General features: G+C 49.3%; 1 protein-coding gene across 1 annotated transcript in view; it reads left to right on the top strand.

The window, feature by feature from the left end:
- Positions 1 to 16,338, top strand: part of IL16 (interleukin 16) — a 364,690-nt gene that overhangs the window by 75,878 nt on the left and 272,474 nt on the right. The window contains exon 3 of the mRNA XM_069625140.1: positions 12,278 to 12,386. Within this exon, the coding sequence (XP_069481241.1) occupies positions 12,278 to 12,386 (109 nt within the window). The remainder of the gene's footprint in view (positions 1 to 12,277; positions 12,387 to 16,338) is intronic.

Raw genomic sequence — 16,338 nt, 5'->3', positions numbered from 1 at the left:
TTCATGCAAAGTTCACTGCTGGAAAAGGCTTGCTTTCTCTCCAGAACCAATGAGCTTGATTCGAGTAAACTAAATAGCATGCCATGAATTCCCGCCCTCCCTGGTGCTCCTCACTTGTGCCGCTACTCTCTGGCATGTCAGGCAGTCACAAGCCAACAAGCGGATAGGGAGAAGTGGCCAAGTAATGTTAATGTTAGGATATTTTTACTGCGAACTATCACTACCGTAGTGGTCCCCTGGCGCTCTAGCAGATCTGAAAGAAAGGGGGGGTAGATTAGGGTGCGTTAGTAGGACAAAGTTTGGAGCAAGAGCAAGGGAGCTGTGATGTGCTGTTGGCAGCTTCAGTTTGGTTCACATTGTTCGCTGACCTTTTTGTGTGGCATCCGGTCAGAGTCCGGTGTGTGCTGTTGTGTAAGGCTCTGTGTGGTGTGTTTGTTGTTGTGGTGTGGTGAAGTGCGTGCCGGTTGCTGTGGTTTAAGAGGTATGGTTGTGTTTAGTTAGGGTTTGAGAGGTGTGTGAAGAGGGGTGAGGTTTTAGTAGGGTTGGTTATTGGCTGTGGCCTATGGTCACTGTCCTCACTAGATTTGACTCAAGGCGATACTCACAGTAAGCTCTAAGTGGGACGCTGGTCAATAGTCACAGTCCTGTCTCAGTTTGGTACAGGATAGTATTCACAGTTCTTTCTTAATGTGGCAGAGGCCAGTGGTCACAGCCCTCTCTAGATGTGACTCAAGGCAATATTAACAATTCTTGCCGAGTGCGATGTAGGCAAATATTCGCAGTTCTAGCCCAATGTCGCACAGAACCACTACTCCCAGTTCTATCCCAATGTGGCACCGGCCAATATTCCTAGTTCTGTCCCAATGTGGCACAGAGTCAATATTCACAGTCCTAACTCAATGTGGCACTCTCGAGAAGTGAATCAAGGCAGCATTAGCAATTCTCTCTAAGTGCGACGCAGGCTAATATTCACAGGTCTATCCTAATGTTGCTCAGGCTAATCTTCCCAGTTCTATCTCAATGTGGCTCAGGGCACTATTCACAGTTCTATCCCAATGTGGCAGAGGCTAATGGTCACAGTCCCCTCCAAATGTGACTCAAGGCAACATTAACAATTCTCTCTGAGTGCGACGCAGGCTAATATTCACAGTTATATCTAGATGTGACTCGGGTAATAATCACAATCCTCACTAGTTTTGAAGCTGGTTAGTATTAGTAACTTGGTCTGCTATGTTCTGAGGGTAGGTAGAGTGGCAGAGCTTCCAGGGTAGAGTGATTGCTCTACTCCCCACCCAGGCCACCCCTTCCTTGATAGTCACTGCTGGTGGACAGCTTCCCACTGACCTCTGGCCTTCCCGGCTGACACCTGCAGACACGATATGAAGCCACCACTTTTGGAGCCGCCCTTTGCTTTTGGGCCCTTAGCCGCTGGGGCTGCACGGGCAGTGAGCTGCCCTAGTGCTATGATAATTGTATTCGATGGACCAATAAGGGGAGGGGGCGGGTCACCAGGTCGGGTACCAACACAGGAGGGAGGCAGGAACAATGGCTGTGCGCCAGGGAACTACTAGGCCTACTAGCAACACAAACAAATGCACAAAGATAAAAGGGGTGCAGGGGGCCTCACCTCAGTGTTGCCTGGGACCAAAGTGGCACACTGGAGGTGGCTCGAATGGGTCTAGGTCCCCGTTTGAGTTTGCTTGAGTAGCTGACCAATCAGGGGAGGGGGTGGGACACCAGGCCAGTAACCAACACGGAAAGGAGCCTGGGCGCTTCTAATGTGCAGACTCTGGGGCTTCTAGGCTCTTGCTTTCAGCCTCCTGTGCTTCTGGCACAGCGAGATGTGAGTGCAGCATGAAAGGGAGGGATGTGTCAATGTTTACTTATTCTATCTACATGATATCACAGATATATTTCAATCTGCACTATTTATATGAGGAAACAGTGTCCATAGAAAGTGATGACACAGCTTTTTTAGGGAACAGCAGACCTCCCTTGCTATTAGTGACATGTTGTGAAAAACAGCTGTTAACCTGCAATGCAATCTTTTTATGTGTACAATTATTTTAAAAAATCAAATACTACTGCACTTGATCTCGGACTGAAAGTGCCCAGCTGTGTTCCTTTATTTGTGCACTTCCTCGTGTAATGCACAAAAAAGCTAAACAATATAAAAATAACTTGAATGACAAAGAGCACAGCCCTAGCAACCGCCAGACGGTGGGTACCCGTTCACAGCGTCGACCGGTTTCTGCGCCGCATTCATCATGCATTCTTCAGACTTGCGACCAAAGTGTATGTGTGAGCTATGAGGTTCCCCTTCACTGTGCTCAGCCTTGATGAATGGCTGGTGGTCCAAGCCTCTACTCACCAAGAGCCAGAGGTCTTTACAGAGATTTCTCTGTCCTTGTAATCAGCTAATGCATAATCTGCACGAGGCTCCAGATGGAGTATCACACAACTGTTCCTTTTTAGAAGAAAGAACCCTGGCGCGGCAGAAGTGTGTGCTGCCATATTGCAATGGGAAATAGGTTAACCATAAACGGGGGTGAGGGTGGGGACTGTACAACTCGATTCTTAGTTCTTTTCCAAGATAGAACTCCCTGCCTCAAGCCTAACATGAACCATCCAGCAAAAGGCTGTTGTTGCCGACAGCAAATCTCAGTGCACTCTTGGTTGGAATATATCCAATAAACCCCCTTTATTATATTTCAAAAAACCAGTTTACTGCTTTTCAAAGTATGTTCCATCACATCAGTTCTCAAAAATACGTATTTCTTTTCTTTTCTTTCTCAACAAAAATCCTAATTTTCCTCAATCAAATTAAGTTCTGTACAAATGTAAAAAATATCATGTTAGCAGCCCATATATTGCTTCTCATTCCATTTATAATACGAGTACCCTGTTTTTCAGATGTACTGTTACACTCTTGATCAGCTGTGCCCACATCATGTGTTTCTATACATCAAAACTTACCGGCTAATTCGACATATTTCCCATTTCTGATGTTGTTGCCGACGCGTTTCGGGTAACTCTCTCTTCCCTTCTTCCTGGGCTACACTGATGTGCCTTCTTTGTTCCCTTAAATATTTGTGTTCTCTACAAAACAAATATGAGTTAATCTATCTCACTTTCAGCTCCTTTCAGACATTTGGAATTGTATTTCTATTGTATTATCAAGCCGTGTCAATCCCCCAACTCCAAAACTCCTTGGTTTCTCAACTTCTCCAATTACCTAAAACCAAAACCAACAACACAAACTTGTCAACATGACCAATCTATGCCCTAACCTCAGACCAACTAACAATTTCTGTCTGTTTATTAATAAATCTTATTGCCCCCAATTTACCCGACAGTTTGCGGCTAACTTTTCTCACAGATTTCTGCTGTCCTCGGTATCCTGCATCACATTCTCATTCCACCTTAAAGTACATATGACCCCATTAGTGTAATCGTTCTTCGCCGAACTCTCAGTCTCCCTTTCTCCCCTTTCCGTCCTTCACTTACTGTGCCAGTCTCTTGGCACGCAGATCGCAAGCTATCCACCCGGTAAGCCGGTCGCGTGCCCCGCGTCTGCATATATGTTTACTACGTGTCCATGGAGACCACTTCGCCAAGAACGATGCTCGGCTACCACTCGCATGGTGGCCATTTTGAACTTGTTCATATTGCCAGTACTTGCCTGAGTCGATACCTTTCTTTCACCCATTGTGTATCTTACCCATTGCAAAATGTAATTCTTCTACGGGCTGTCTACAGTATATACGTGGTATCATTCAGACAAATTAATATAAATGTAAGAAAAGGAGGGTGCAAATATGGCCTCCATTGTAGTGCCTGAAACATGTTGGAAAAAGGTGCCCCGATAATAGAAACAATTCAGTCAGAGCTGGGGCGGGGAGAGCGAATTCCTTCATGAGGGAAGTTGGTACCTCCTTGAACATTACAACCTGCATTTCAAGAGCGCCTACTCCGCGACTTGACATTTCTATTTGTGATGCACTGGTACATAAAGTGACTATCTCCAGAAATTGTCCAATGTGGTAATAAGATACCTTATTTAGGATAGTTAGTGCTGATTTTGAACCTCTTGCATACACATACATCTGTTGTAATATCCTGCGGAGAAACGAAATACACATATTTGGTTGGCGGCGTGAATATTGACGTAGTCCCTGATAGAATATGACTCCAGGGGGAGGATTAATGCCCGTACACATTTTGGAATATAACGTGGGAATGTTTTGCTATTTTTTGTATAAAAATTTCTGCCGGATGTGCTTCCGGTTTGCCAGCCTTTTAGTGGTCTCCTCACTAGTGTGCACCTGCTAACAATCTTCGTACCATGACATCATAGTCTGAGTTGTCGATAACAGGTGTTTCCACCTCATCTGCTGGTTTAATGATCTAAAGAATGCCATTATTTTCACTGTGATTAGGTTAATGAAAGACGGGGCAATGGGAGGAATTTGCGGGTGCTCTGGTTATTTGGAGCTCTCGCCCCTTTTTCAAAGGTCATGGATTCTGGTAGTATGGTGTAGTATGGTCTGAGAAGGACTGTGACATTCTGCTGTGAAGATACTGGGTTAGTCACCAAATAATTGTTGATTTTCCTCAAGAGTGTCGACACTATATTGAAAGGAGTCATGGTGACTCGTTTCGAAGAAACTCAGTCTTTGCTGGAATGCCTGAATTTTAATTGATGCTATAGTTTTTTCGGAGCCCCCTTTTCCAAGTCCCCTTAGTCCTAATGCTTCCAGACGTGGCCCACATGCATAGATCAAACTAATGAACAACAGTGCACAACACGCCATGTTGCCACTGTGTACCGGGTGCCTATACTACAACAACAACTCATGAAGAGAGCTCACATTTCTAGTGAAAAGAACACAAATGGCGGGAACCAGGGAAGAGAACTGCAAATCTACGCCGCCATCTCTCTCAGGCAACCAATGATTGTGACTTCCTTGTTGGGTTTACACTCACAGGTGGCAGCGATGCAGGTGTGCGTGCATTGGTCTTGCAAGCTCAGTGCTTAACTTGCAAGAAAATAAGTGCCAGGGCCCAAATATTTTCTAGTACGCTTGTGACACTGCGGGGCGGGCAGTTCCCCGCCATTGCTGCCACCACACACAGCTGCTCACCACAGTGTCCACATTTGGGGTTAAGCTGCAGCTCACACCTGGGGTTGATGGATGCTCTGGTGATTGTTACTTCATAATGAATCTGAGCCTGAGACAATAAATGCCGGGGCTCAGAAGAAAGTGCAGGGGCCCAGAAATAAGTGCTGGGGCTCAGAAATAAGTGCTGGGGCTCAGAAATAAGTGCCGGGGCTCAGAAATAAGTGCCGGGGCTCAGAAATATGTGCCAGGGCTCAGAAAAAAATGCTGGGGCTAAGCCCTGGCAAGCACCCCACAAATTAAGCACCGTGCAATCTGAATAAAGCATGGTTTCTGTTTTCGAATGAGCCAATGTTGCAAATGGTTTTCTGCACCAGGCATCATTGTTTCATAATGCCTGTCAGTTAAACACATACTAACCTTGTGGGGTGGCTTAGCTAAAGGACTGCAGCTTGAACATCAGAATTGGCTCTAGAACCCTGTGGCTGGCTCCAGTAAAGTGTTCTAAGCGCGCTCTCCCGGCATTGGCACACTTCATGGTCCATGTGGCTTTTATCCCAATGAAACATTTGATGATAGTATTGCACATGAAGCCACAAGACTCAGCGCGCCAAGTTTTTACCACATCTGAACGTGGTTCCCCGCCCTCAATGTCCTCAGAACTTGCAGAGACCGCTCTGTAGGTTGTTGGGTTTGATGTCTGTAGAAGTCACCGGCTGAACCTGGGCGCGCACAGCGGCTTTATCATAAGTGGCCACGAGTAGGAATGAAATCAGCCGAATAAAACGTCATAGAGAAGCTACCTCTGCGTGAGGACCGACTAAAGATGTGTCAGGGCTCGTGGGGGCCTATTTCAACATGATGTTAGGGGCCCCCGCTTTGCTTGCAGCTGGGAAGACAGTCAGCGGCGCCTGTGGGGGTGTTTAAATTGTAACAAAGTCTAAAGAATGCAGCAAGATGGTGATTAGCTGCAGATTATCACAGGGCAGGCTTCCAGCAGCAGGGAGCTGCAACACTGAATGTCAGCTGAAAAGCTATGCATTGCTCTTTGGCAGCAGGCTGCTAATGTCATGGAAATCCTGAATAAAAAGGCGGCAAGGGGCTAAGAAGATTGCTGGAGACTGCACGGAGGTGGTGGTGGCCTGTGGGCACCAGAAAAGGCAGCCTGTCACGTGTGCGCTGTGCACATTTAGTGTCACGAATTACAGGCGTTTCTGTGTCATGAGACTGCCAACATGGGGCAGCTGCTGGGGGCACTCTAGAGTCCCAGGGCCCATTTCAACTTAAAGAGCTTTGCATTGATCCGAGCTGCGGTGTCAATCATGAATGCATATTTCCGACTCAGGCCCTGATTCTGAGGTGCATGCAAACATAGGAAAGTGTTCTGCCATGACCGAAGAACACTTTCCTAAAAAGCACCATATTGTATTGAAGTGATAATGTGGCTGCCTGGCATCAAAGCCCCCACTATTGCATGTGCTTGACAACAGCCTTCGCGACATGAGGAATACTGGACAGGCACTGCAAGGGGATTCTCCTTTCAAAAGCACTGGTTTTCCATGTAAAGAAAAGGAGATGAACTACAGCACCTCTGAGGTGTTTTTATCCCCTACTGCACCCCTTTCCCTGTCTAAAAACAGCCTTTCCCAGACTCAGCACCACTTTTCTAAATTGCTGAAAGCTTTAGGACAACGAGAGGTTTTAGCAGCTTTTGCTGAAGGAAAGCACAACACCTCCTCTCCAATACTTCCACCCACCTCAGAATGGTGGTGCTGGAAAATGGAGAGGTGAATGTCGGTTTTCCACACTACTTTTAGCACAAGCTCAGTCTCGGGTCCTGAATTGCAAGCTAAGCACTCACTGGAAGATTAACGACAACAATAATGACTGTTTCGGCTGTGTTTGGCAATGGCGCCATCTGCTGCTGATGGGGAAACACGGCACTGTAAAGTAGAAAGTTTACAGGGACTCAAATGGCCAAGTTATTATGTAATGCTAATTGTAGTGTCTATTTGTATAGCGCCTATACACAAATGTTTCAAAGTGCTCATTTGCCATTTGTGCAGTACAAACAGAAAACATTATTTCCCAAGTTTTTATCACACAGTCTTCAATGTTTACATGGCTTGATGCAGTGTCGGAGCTTAAAATGTCTGATTTGGCAAATGATATATGACTGATCTGTCAGAAAGGAGCACGTTTCCATGACGACATTAATGAAACTGAACATGCAGGGTAATTGGTTTTTTATAACGCGCTTAATACCCAGAGGCTTCTAAGCGCAGACCCGGGGATCGAACCTGGATTGCTCCACGTTGTCTTGCTTCCAAGGCGAGCGCGTTGCTTCTGAGCTATCCTCCCGTGTGAGCTCACCTTTCATCCGTCATGTGTGGTTTCCTTGATGACTCAGAGCCCTTCTCCCCATTACCCAAAACATTCACTCACTAGAAACGTGCTCAATGATGGCAATACGTCGACAGAAAAAACCTCACTCGTCATTACTTTTGCTCCAAATTCAGTGTCAAGCAGTTTGCAGTAGTGCCTGTTCAGCCAGTTAGGTTACCGTGACTTATGGCGGGCGCCGAGCACATCCGCCCCGTTGCTCCTGAGCTGCGGCAGGAAGAACGCCACTTTGCCGGCAATGGAGATCCTGTAGACTTGGACAGGACTCCCGCACAGGCTCCACAGTGAAGCGAGGCGGGCCACACTGCAGCCGAGAGGGGCACCTTTCTCCCCAGCGGCTGCCTCTGCGGAACCCATCAGGAAGGCCCTGCAAGGGAAAGAGCAGTGGTCTTCAAACTGTGGGACTGCCCCCCTCGGGGGCTGACGTGAGTTCACGGGGGAACGCAAGGCTGTCTTTGTTTCCAGGAAAGCAGCAGTAATAGGTAGAAATGTAGTCAATGGCTGCAGAAGACACCTGGAGAGGGTTTATGGTCATTGCATCGAATTCCTTGCATCGACATGCATTTGCATCAAATTTTTCCCATCTAAAAAATGTGCATCGAATGCATTTTTGTTTCTTTTTTGGGGGGGGTCCCCCATCCCCTGTTTTTCACCCTTTATAATGCACCTAAACAAAAATTACCCCTTTACCCCCCAAAAATATGCATTTGACGGACATTTTTTAGATGGAAAGATTTCGATTGAATGGCATTAGATGCAGTGACCAGATACCCCTGAAGAGCACGAGAGTGTCCCTTTCCTCTTGCAATCACAGCTCTGTTTAAGGTCTACGTCTTGAACCTATAGTAAGTCCTAAAGGACATTTTCTGCTGATTTCGAGTTGTCCAACGTCGCGTGTGAAATAATCAACCATGCCTGGCTTTTGGGCTTTTAGCAGGTTGCATTCTGGTACTTGTAGGGAGACATTTACAATGTGTACGGCCATGCAAAATGGTGCTCTAAAAATGCCAGGATTAACAGAATATTTACATAAAATAGCATTAGAGGCTATTTTTCTGCATACGTTAAACAAAGTGTTAATTGAATAATAACTTTCAGTGGGGGCTCATCCATAATAAGCGACAGGAGCCATGAGGTCCAAGCCAGCAGAAGCAAGGAAACATAGCTTTCTTTCACATTGCGCAGTTCCCCGGCATGCATGCCCGAAGGGCAGTACAAGACAGAGGACGTTTTGCTTCCCCATCCTTGCATGGCCCATTGGGAAAACAGACTGGGAGGCTACAGCCCCAACTGTGTGTAGGGGAGACTCCTGCGACTCCCTGCTCATTGAGGTGTTCGGCTTCACTGTGCATGCAGAAACCAAGCAAGGCCTCCATGCGCTTCCTGTTTCTTGTCTGCGTGGTACACGTGAGCCGGAGGGCCTGGGGAGCAGCTTGGAAGTGGTTGGGGTCCGGAGCTGGAGGAGTGGGTAAATAAAACATATTTTTGTAAGTGTAAGCATGAATGCAAGGGTGTATATGTATGCATTATTATATGTATGTGTGTGTGCATGCAAGTGGTTGTGTTTCTAAGTGTGCATGTGAATTAGATTACAATGTGAATGTGGTGTAAGTGTACATGTGTGCGCATTTGAATAAGAGTGCAGTGTGAAAGTTACGTGGGTGTGCATGTGAGTGAGAGAAAAGTGTGCATGTTGTGGTGCACGACGGCGAGTGAGAATGGGTTTGAATATGTGTGTGTGTGTGTGTGCAGGACAGGGAGGGGGGTTGCTGGGGCTTTGGGGTAGCGAGTGTGGATGTTTTATTGCAGTGGAATGACCTATTTTATGGGCATTATGGGCAAAGTCAGCATGACTAATGATTCTATCTGGAATATTGGCCTATATTTGTGCAGCTAGAATGGACATTTCCTTAAAGTGGCATGGCATGTTTTACTGGCATTATGGGCAAAGCCAACATGATGAGCATTCTCATGTGGCCATGCTGGCCTACATTGGTGTAGCCAGTATGGACATGTTTTCTTATGTGGCAAGGCATTTTAATGGCATCATGGGCGAAGCAAATAGAAGTATGTTCTCACGTTGGGATGGTGGCATACGTTGGTAAAGCCACCTGGACATGTTTTCTTATAGCAACATCACTGGCATTATGGGCAAAGCAAGCATGAGTATGTTCTTGTGTGGGAATGCAGACATATACTGGTGCAGGCAACATGGACATGTATGGTAACAGCCAGCTTGAAAGTGTTTTTTACACTGACAGAATGCTATATTGTGGGCAAGAGCATCATGAAAATGTGTTTGCGACTTGACATCTTGGATTCTTTCATGTGTTACCCTACACAATTCATTTCCCACAGAAAGTGTGCTATAAAAGCACAATTTTAGCCCATTACTTGAAAAGATTTCTTGGAGAAGAACCTCCGCCCCCACTGAACCCCTTTGCTTGGTTTGACCTATCTTGCTATAAGGTGTGTGCTGTAACAGAATGTTAGGTTTATGTTTCAAAAATCACTTGTGTATTAATTAATTAATCTTATATAATACACTTATTACCAGAGACCCGTGTCTAAGCACAGGACCGTCTTGTTTCCAAGAAAAACACGTTACCCCTGAGCTATCCTCCCGCTCCGTCATTATCATAATCGGATAGTCCTATGCCGAAAGCCTGTCCGACCTCGACTAATGAAGTTAGATATACGCCAAACGACAAAGGTGATAGGGCAGAGCTCTGTGGGACTCCACAGCCCGATGGCCACGAGTGAGAGTCAAGTAGGGGCAGGAAAGTCAGTTGCCAACTGCCGACAAGAAAGGACTTCATTTTAGCTGAAATGACTGGTAATATCAGTGGATGTGGAAATGGGCGGAGTCTGCAACTGTGATACAAAATATCCAGATGGATGTACGATATTTGGATTTTGTTGTAATTGAAAACCGACTCTGTCTCCCCTTCTCCCATAGTGTAGTTTCTCCCCTAAAACAAACAGTCTCTGGTCTAGTAGGGTCTTCGTGTGGAAGTGCACTGTAGGGAAAGCGGCGCCACGTGACTTTGCGCATATAGCAGAACATGCAGCTGTACTCTATAAAAGATACAATAGATAGACAAAAAGAAAGCGGCAATATTCGCACAAAACATACATTTTTTAAAGAAAATATATAATTAATTCAACACTTTGTTCGATTAAAAATCCAAATGTTCAAATGCAAAAATAGAACAAATGTATTCAAAAGTAAACAAAAAAATACGTAGAGCTAAAGCTCCCGAAGGACTTCTATTGAAGAATGCGACCAGAATGTGATGGGCGATGGAGGTGTTTTTGCTCAATATAATTATAACCCTTTGATACACAAGCGCGAATGCACGGCTCTGAAATCCAAGTTCTTTGCTGTACTCAATCCTGTGTCTCTCTCAATGCAATCAATAGCTGCTCACTTTACCATTAATCTAGCCCAAGGGACCGTTTCACATGCTCAAATGCTATTTACACATGCACAATCACAGTAGCACATGCACAAAAACACTGTTTGCCCAATCAGAGTAGCACATGCAAAACACTGTTTGCACAATCACAGTTGCACATGAACAAACGCTGTTTGCACAATCACAGTTGCACATGCACAAACGCTGTTTGCACAATCACAGTTGCACATGCACAAACGCTGTTTACACAATTGCAGTTTAATGTGCACAAACACCGTTTGCACAATCACATTTGCACATGCAGAAACGCTGTTTGCACAATGACAGTAGCCCATGCACAAATGCTGTTTGCACAATCACAGTTGCACATGCACAAACGTTGTTTGCACAATCACAGTAGCCCATGCACAAACACTGTTTGCACAATCACAGTTGCACATGCACAAACGCTCTTTGCATAATCACAGTAGCCCATGCACAAATGCTGTTTGTACAATCACAGTTGCACATGCACAAACACTGTTTGCACAATCACAGTCGCACATGTAAAATGCCGTTTGCACAATCACAGTTGCACATGCACACATGCTGTTTGCACAATTACGGTAGCACATGCAAAGTACTGTTTACAGAATCACAGTTGCATATGCACAAACGCTGTTTGCACAATTACCATTGCACATGCACAAACACTGTTTGCACAATCACAGTTGCACATGCACAAATGCAGTTTGTCCAATCACATTTGCACATGCACAAACGCTGTTTGCACAATCACAGTAGCATATGCAAAATGCCATTTGCACAATCACAGTTGCACATGCACAAATGCTGTTTGCACAATCACAGTTGTGCATGCACAAACACTGTTTGTACAATCACAGTTGCACATGCACAAACACTGTTTGAACAATCACAGTAGTAGCACATGCAAACGCTGTTTGCACAATCACAGTTGCACATGCACAAACGCTGTTTGCACAATCACAATTGCACATGCACACTGTTTGCACAATCACAGTTGCACATGCACAAACACAGTTTGCACATGCATAATCACAGTAGCACATTCGCAAATGCTGTTTGCGCATGCAATCCTAGTAGTGTCAGTGAAAATACAGCACAGGTGCACTTGAACTGTCGCTAATCTGATTGCACACGTGCAGTGTTTGCATATGTGCAAATGCACTGTAATGCCATCCGCTCTCTTGTGTTGGGCATCCCGATTCTAATTTCATCACACAATTGCTAAAGAGACAAGGACGAGATGAAACGCAGGCTTGATATGTGCGCCTGGGTTCTCGCAGTGTAACATGTCTGGCGTCTGTTTTGCAGGACCGTGCACCGGAAGCGCTTAAGGAAAAGCCAGCCACGCTGAATAGCCACAGCCACTCTGCCACCCAGACAAGGGCGAGCGCGCCAAGGCCACGAAGCAATTCCACCAGTACGTCTTTTACTCTTAATAAACTACTTCTAAACACAATGCGTCAATTCCTACAGTGAACTGTCTACGTTTCTGTAACTATGTACTGTATGCATTTTCTTATGTTATGTGCTATGTAACCAAGCTCGAATCTTCTGAAACAGCGCCACGATGCCTAGGGGCTGCTGTGCGCTATACAAATGTAAATAAATAAATATAATTTGACATGAAAGTTCCAGGCGTGTGCTACCACAACTGTGTATACTGCGGGTACTAATGCTCGCGTTGTGTCTCCAGGGGCGCAGTGCACGCACAGTGGCGTGGCGTGGGATGCAGGCAGTAGTCACAGGGGGGCCGCATGCACCATTTGCAGGCATGCAGTAACCACTGCCAGCATTGCCAATGCACGAGCATTACTTGTGAGTGGTGCGGCCATTAGTGACTGCTTGCCAGGCCGATTCCTTGGGAATCCTGCACTTTGAAACGTGGATTGTGCTGCCAGAATCCAGATAATGCGCATTACTGGCAGTGCCCTCAGAAATCCAGGGGCACAAGGGGAAGGTGAAAGGGCACATTAGAGTGAAGAAGGGTGGGACAAATGGGGTGCAGAGGGGACGCCCTGATTAAACAAATCCTAATTCTGCATGTGGGATATGTTATGTTGATTTATACCGTGCACCGCTACCACCCTGGGGCAGTCTCTAGGCACTCCTACCACCCTGGGGCAGTCTCTAGGCACTCCTACCACCCAGGGGCAGTCTCTAGGTGCTCCTACCACCCAGGGACAGTCTCCAGGCGCTTCTACCGCCCAGGAGCAGTATCCAGGCACTCCTACCGCCCAAGGGCAGTCTCCAGGCACTCCTACCACCCAGGGGCCGTCTGCAGGTGCTTCTACCACCATGGGGCAGTCTCTAGACCCTTCTACCAGCCAGGGGCAGTCTCCAGGTGCTCCTACCGCCCAGGGGCAGTCTCCAGGCACTCCTACCAACCAGGGGCAGTCTCCAGGCACTCTTACCGCCCAGGGGCAGTCTCTATGCGCTCCTACCACCCAGGGGCCGTCTGCAGGTGCTTCTACCATCATGGGGCAGTCTCTAGACCCTTCTACCACCCAGGGGCAGTCTCCAGGCACTCCTACCACCCAGGGGCCGTCTGCAGGTGCTTCTACCACCATGGGGCAGTCTCTAGACCCTTCTACCACCCAGGGGCAGTCTCCAGGTGCTCCTACCGCCCAGGGGCAGTCTCCAGGCACTCTTACCACCCAGGGGCAGTCTCCAGGCGCTCCTACCGCCCAGGGGCAGTCTCTATGCACTCCTACCACCCAGGGGCCGTCTGCAGGTGCTTTTACCACAATGGGGCAGTCTCTAGACCCTTCTACCACCCAGGGGCAGTCTCCAGGTGCTCCTACCGTCCAGGCGCAGTCTCCAGGCGCTCCTACCACCTAGGGGCAGTCTCCAGGTGCTCCTACCACCCAGGGACACTCTCCAGACGCTCCTACTGCCCAGGGGCAGTCTCCAGACGCTCCTACCACCCAGGGGTAGTCTATAGGCGCTGCTACCGCCCAGGGGAAGTCTCTAGGCGCTCCTACCACCTAGGGGCAGTCTCCAGGGGCTCCTACCACCCAGGGGCAGTCACCTGGTGCTCCTACCACCCAGGGGCAGTCTCCAGGCGCTCCTACCACCCAGTGGCAGTCTCCATGTGCTCCTAACATCCAGAGGCAGTCTCCAGATGCTCCTACCGCCCAGGGGCAGTCTCCAGGCACTCCTACCACCCAGGGGCAGTCTCCATCTGCATCTAACATCCAGGGGCAGTCTCCTGGTGCTCCTACCACCCAGGGGCAGTCTCCAGGTACTCCTACCATGCAGGGGCAGTCTCCAGGTGCTCCTACCGCCCAGGAGCAGTATCTAGGCACTCCTACCACTCAGGGGCAGTCTCTAGACGCTCCTGCCACCAAGGGGTAGTCTCCAGACACGCCTACCACCCAGGGGAACTCTCCAGGCACTTCTACCACCCAGGAACAGTCTCTTGCCGCTCCTACCACCCAGGGGCAGTCTCTAGGTGCTCCTACCACTCAGGGGCAGTCTCTATTTACTCCTACCACCTAGGGGCAGGCGCAGTCTCTAGTTACTCCTACCACCTAGGGGCAGTCTCCAGGCGCTCCTACCACCCAGGAGCAGTCTCCAGGTGCTCCTACCACCCAGTGGTAGTCTCCAGGCACCCATACCACCCAGGGGGAAGTCTCTAGGTGCTCCTAACATCCAGGGCAGTCTCCAGATGCTCCTACCGCCCAGGTGCAGTCTCCAGGTGCTCCTACCACCTAGGGGCAGTCTCCAGGTGCTCCTACCACCCAGGGGCAGTCTCCTGGTGCTCCTACAACCCAGGGGCAGTCTCCAGGCACTCCTACTACCCAGGGGCAGTCTCCATGTGCTCCTAACATCCAGGGACAGTCTGCAGATGTTCCTACTGCTCAGGGGCAGTCTCTAGACGCTCCTACCACCCAGGGGTAGTCTCCAGGTGCTGCTACCGCTCAGGGGAAGTCTCTAGGCGCTCATACCACCTAGGGGCAGTCTCCAGGCGCTCCTACCACCCAGAGGCACTCTCCTGGTGCTCCTACCACCCAGGGGCAGTCTCCAGGCCCTCCTACCATGCAGGGGCAGTCTCCATCTGCTCCTAACATCCAGGGGCAGTCTCCTGGTGCTCCTACCGCCCAGGGGCAGTCTCCAGGAACTCCTACCATGCAGGGGCAGTCTCCATCTGCTCCTAACATCCAGGGGCAGTCTCCTGGTGCTCCTACCGCCCAGGGGCAGTCTCCAGGAACTCCTACCATGCAGGGGCAGTCTCCAGGTGCTCCTACCGCCCAGGGGCAGTCTCTAGGCACCCCTACTACTCAGGGGCAGTCTCTAGACGCTCCTGCCACCCAGGGGCAATCTCCAGACATGCCTACCACCCAGGGGCAGTCTCCAGGCGCTTCTACCACCCAGGAGCAGTCTCTTGGCGCTCCTACCACCCAGGGGCAGTCTCTAGGTGCCCCTACCACCAAGGGGCAGTCTCTATTTACTCCTACCACCCAGGGGCAGGGGCAGTCTCTAATTACTCCTACCACCTAGGGGCAGTCTCCAAGCGCTCCTACCACCCAGGAGCAGTCTCCAGGTGCTCCTACCACCAAGTGGTAGTCTCTAGACACTCATGCCACCCAGGGGAAGTCTCTAGGTGCTCCTACCAGCTAGGGGCAGTCTCTAGGCGCTCCCACCACCCAGCGGCAGTCTCCAGGCACTCCAACCACCAAGGGGCAGTTCCCAGGCACTCCCACCACCCTGGGGCAGTCTCTAGGTGCTCCTACCACCCAGGGGCAGCCTCTCCCAGCACTCCTACCACCTAGGGACAGTCTCCAGGCGCCCCTACCACCCTGGGGCAGTCTCTAGGCGCTCCTACCACCCATGGGCAGTCTCTAGGCGTGACTACCACCCAGGGGCAGTCTCCAGGTGCTCCTACCACCCAGTAGGAGTCTCTTGGCACTCCTACCACCCAGGGGCAGTCTCTAGGCGTCCCTACCACCCATGGGCAGTCTCTGGGCACTCCTACCACCCAGGGGCAGTCTCCAGGTGCTCCTACCACCCAGTAGTAGTTTCCAGGCACTCCTACCACCCAGCGGCAGTCTCCAGGTGCTCCAACCACCCAGGGGCAGTTCCCAGGTGCTCATACCACCCTGGGCAGTCTCTAGGTGCTCCTACCACCCAGGGGCAGCCTCTCAGCACTCCTACCGCCCAGGGGCAGTCTCTAGGTGCTCCTACCACCCAGGGGCAGTCTCTAGGCGTCCCTACCATCCAAGGGCAGTCTCTAGACGCTCCTACCACCCAGGAGCAGTGTCCAGACGCTCCTCCAACAGAGGAGCAGTCTCTAGGTTCTCCTACCACCCAGGGGCATCTCTAGGCACTCCTACCAACTAGGAGCAGTCTCCAGGCGCTCCTACCACCCA

The sequence above is a fragment of the Ambystoma mexicanum genome, chromosome 11, assembly GCF_040938575.1.
Source record: "Ambystoma mexicanum isolate Mex_15411 chromosome 11, UKY_AmexF1_1, whole genome shotgun sequence".
NCBI classification, from domain to species: Eukaryota; Metazoa; Chordata; class Amphibia; order Caudata; family Ambystomatidae; genus Ambystoma; species Ambystoma mexicanum.
Note: the sequence above shows the minus strand (reverse complement) of the source record. Positions and strands in the feature narration are given on the sequence as shown.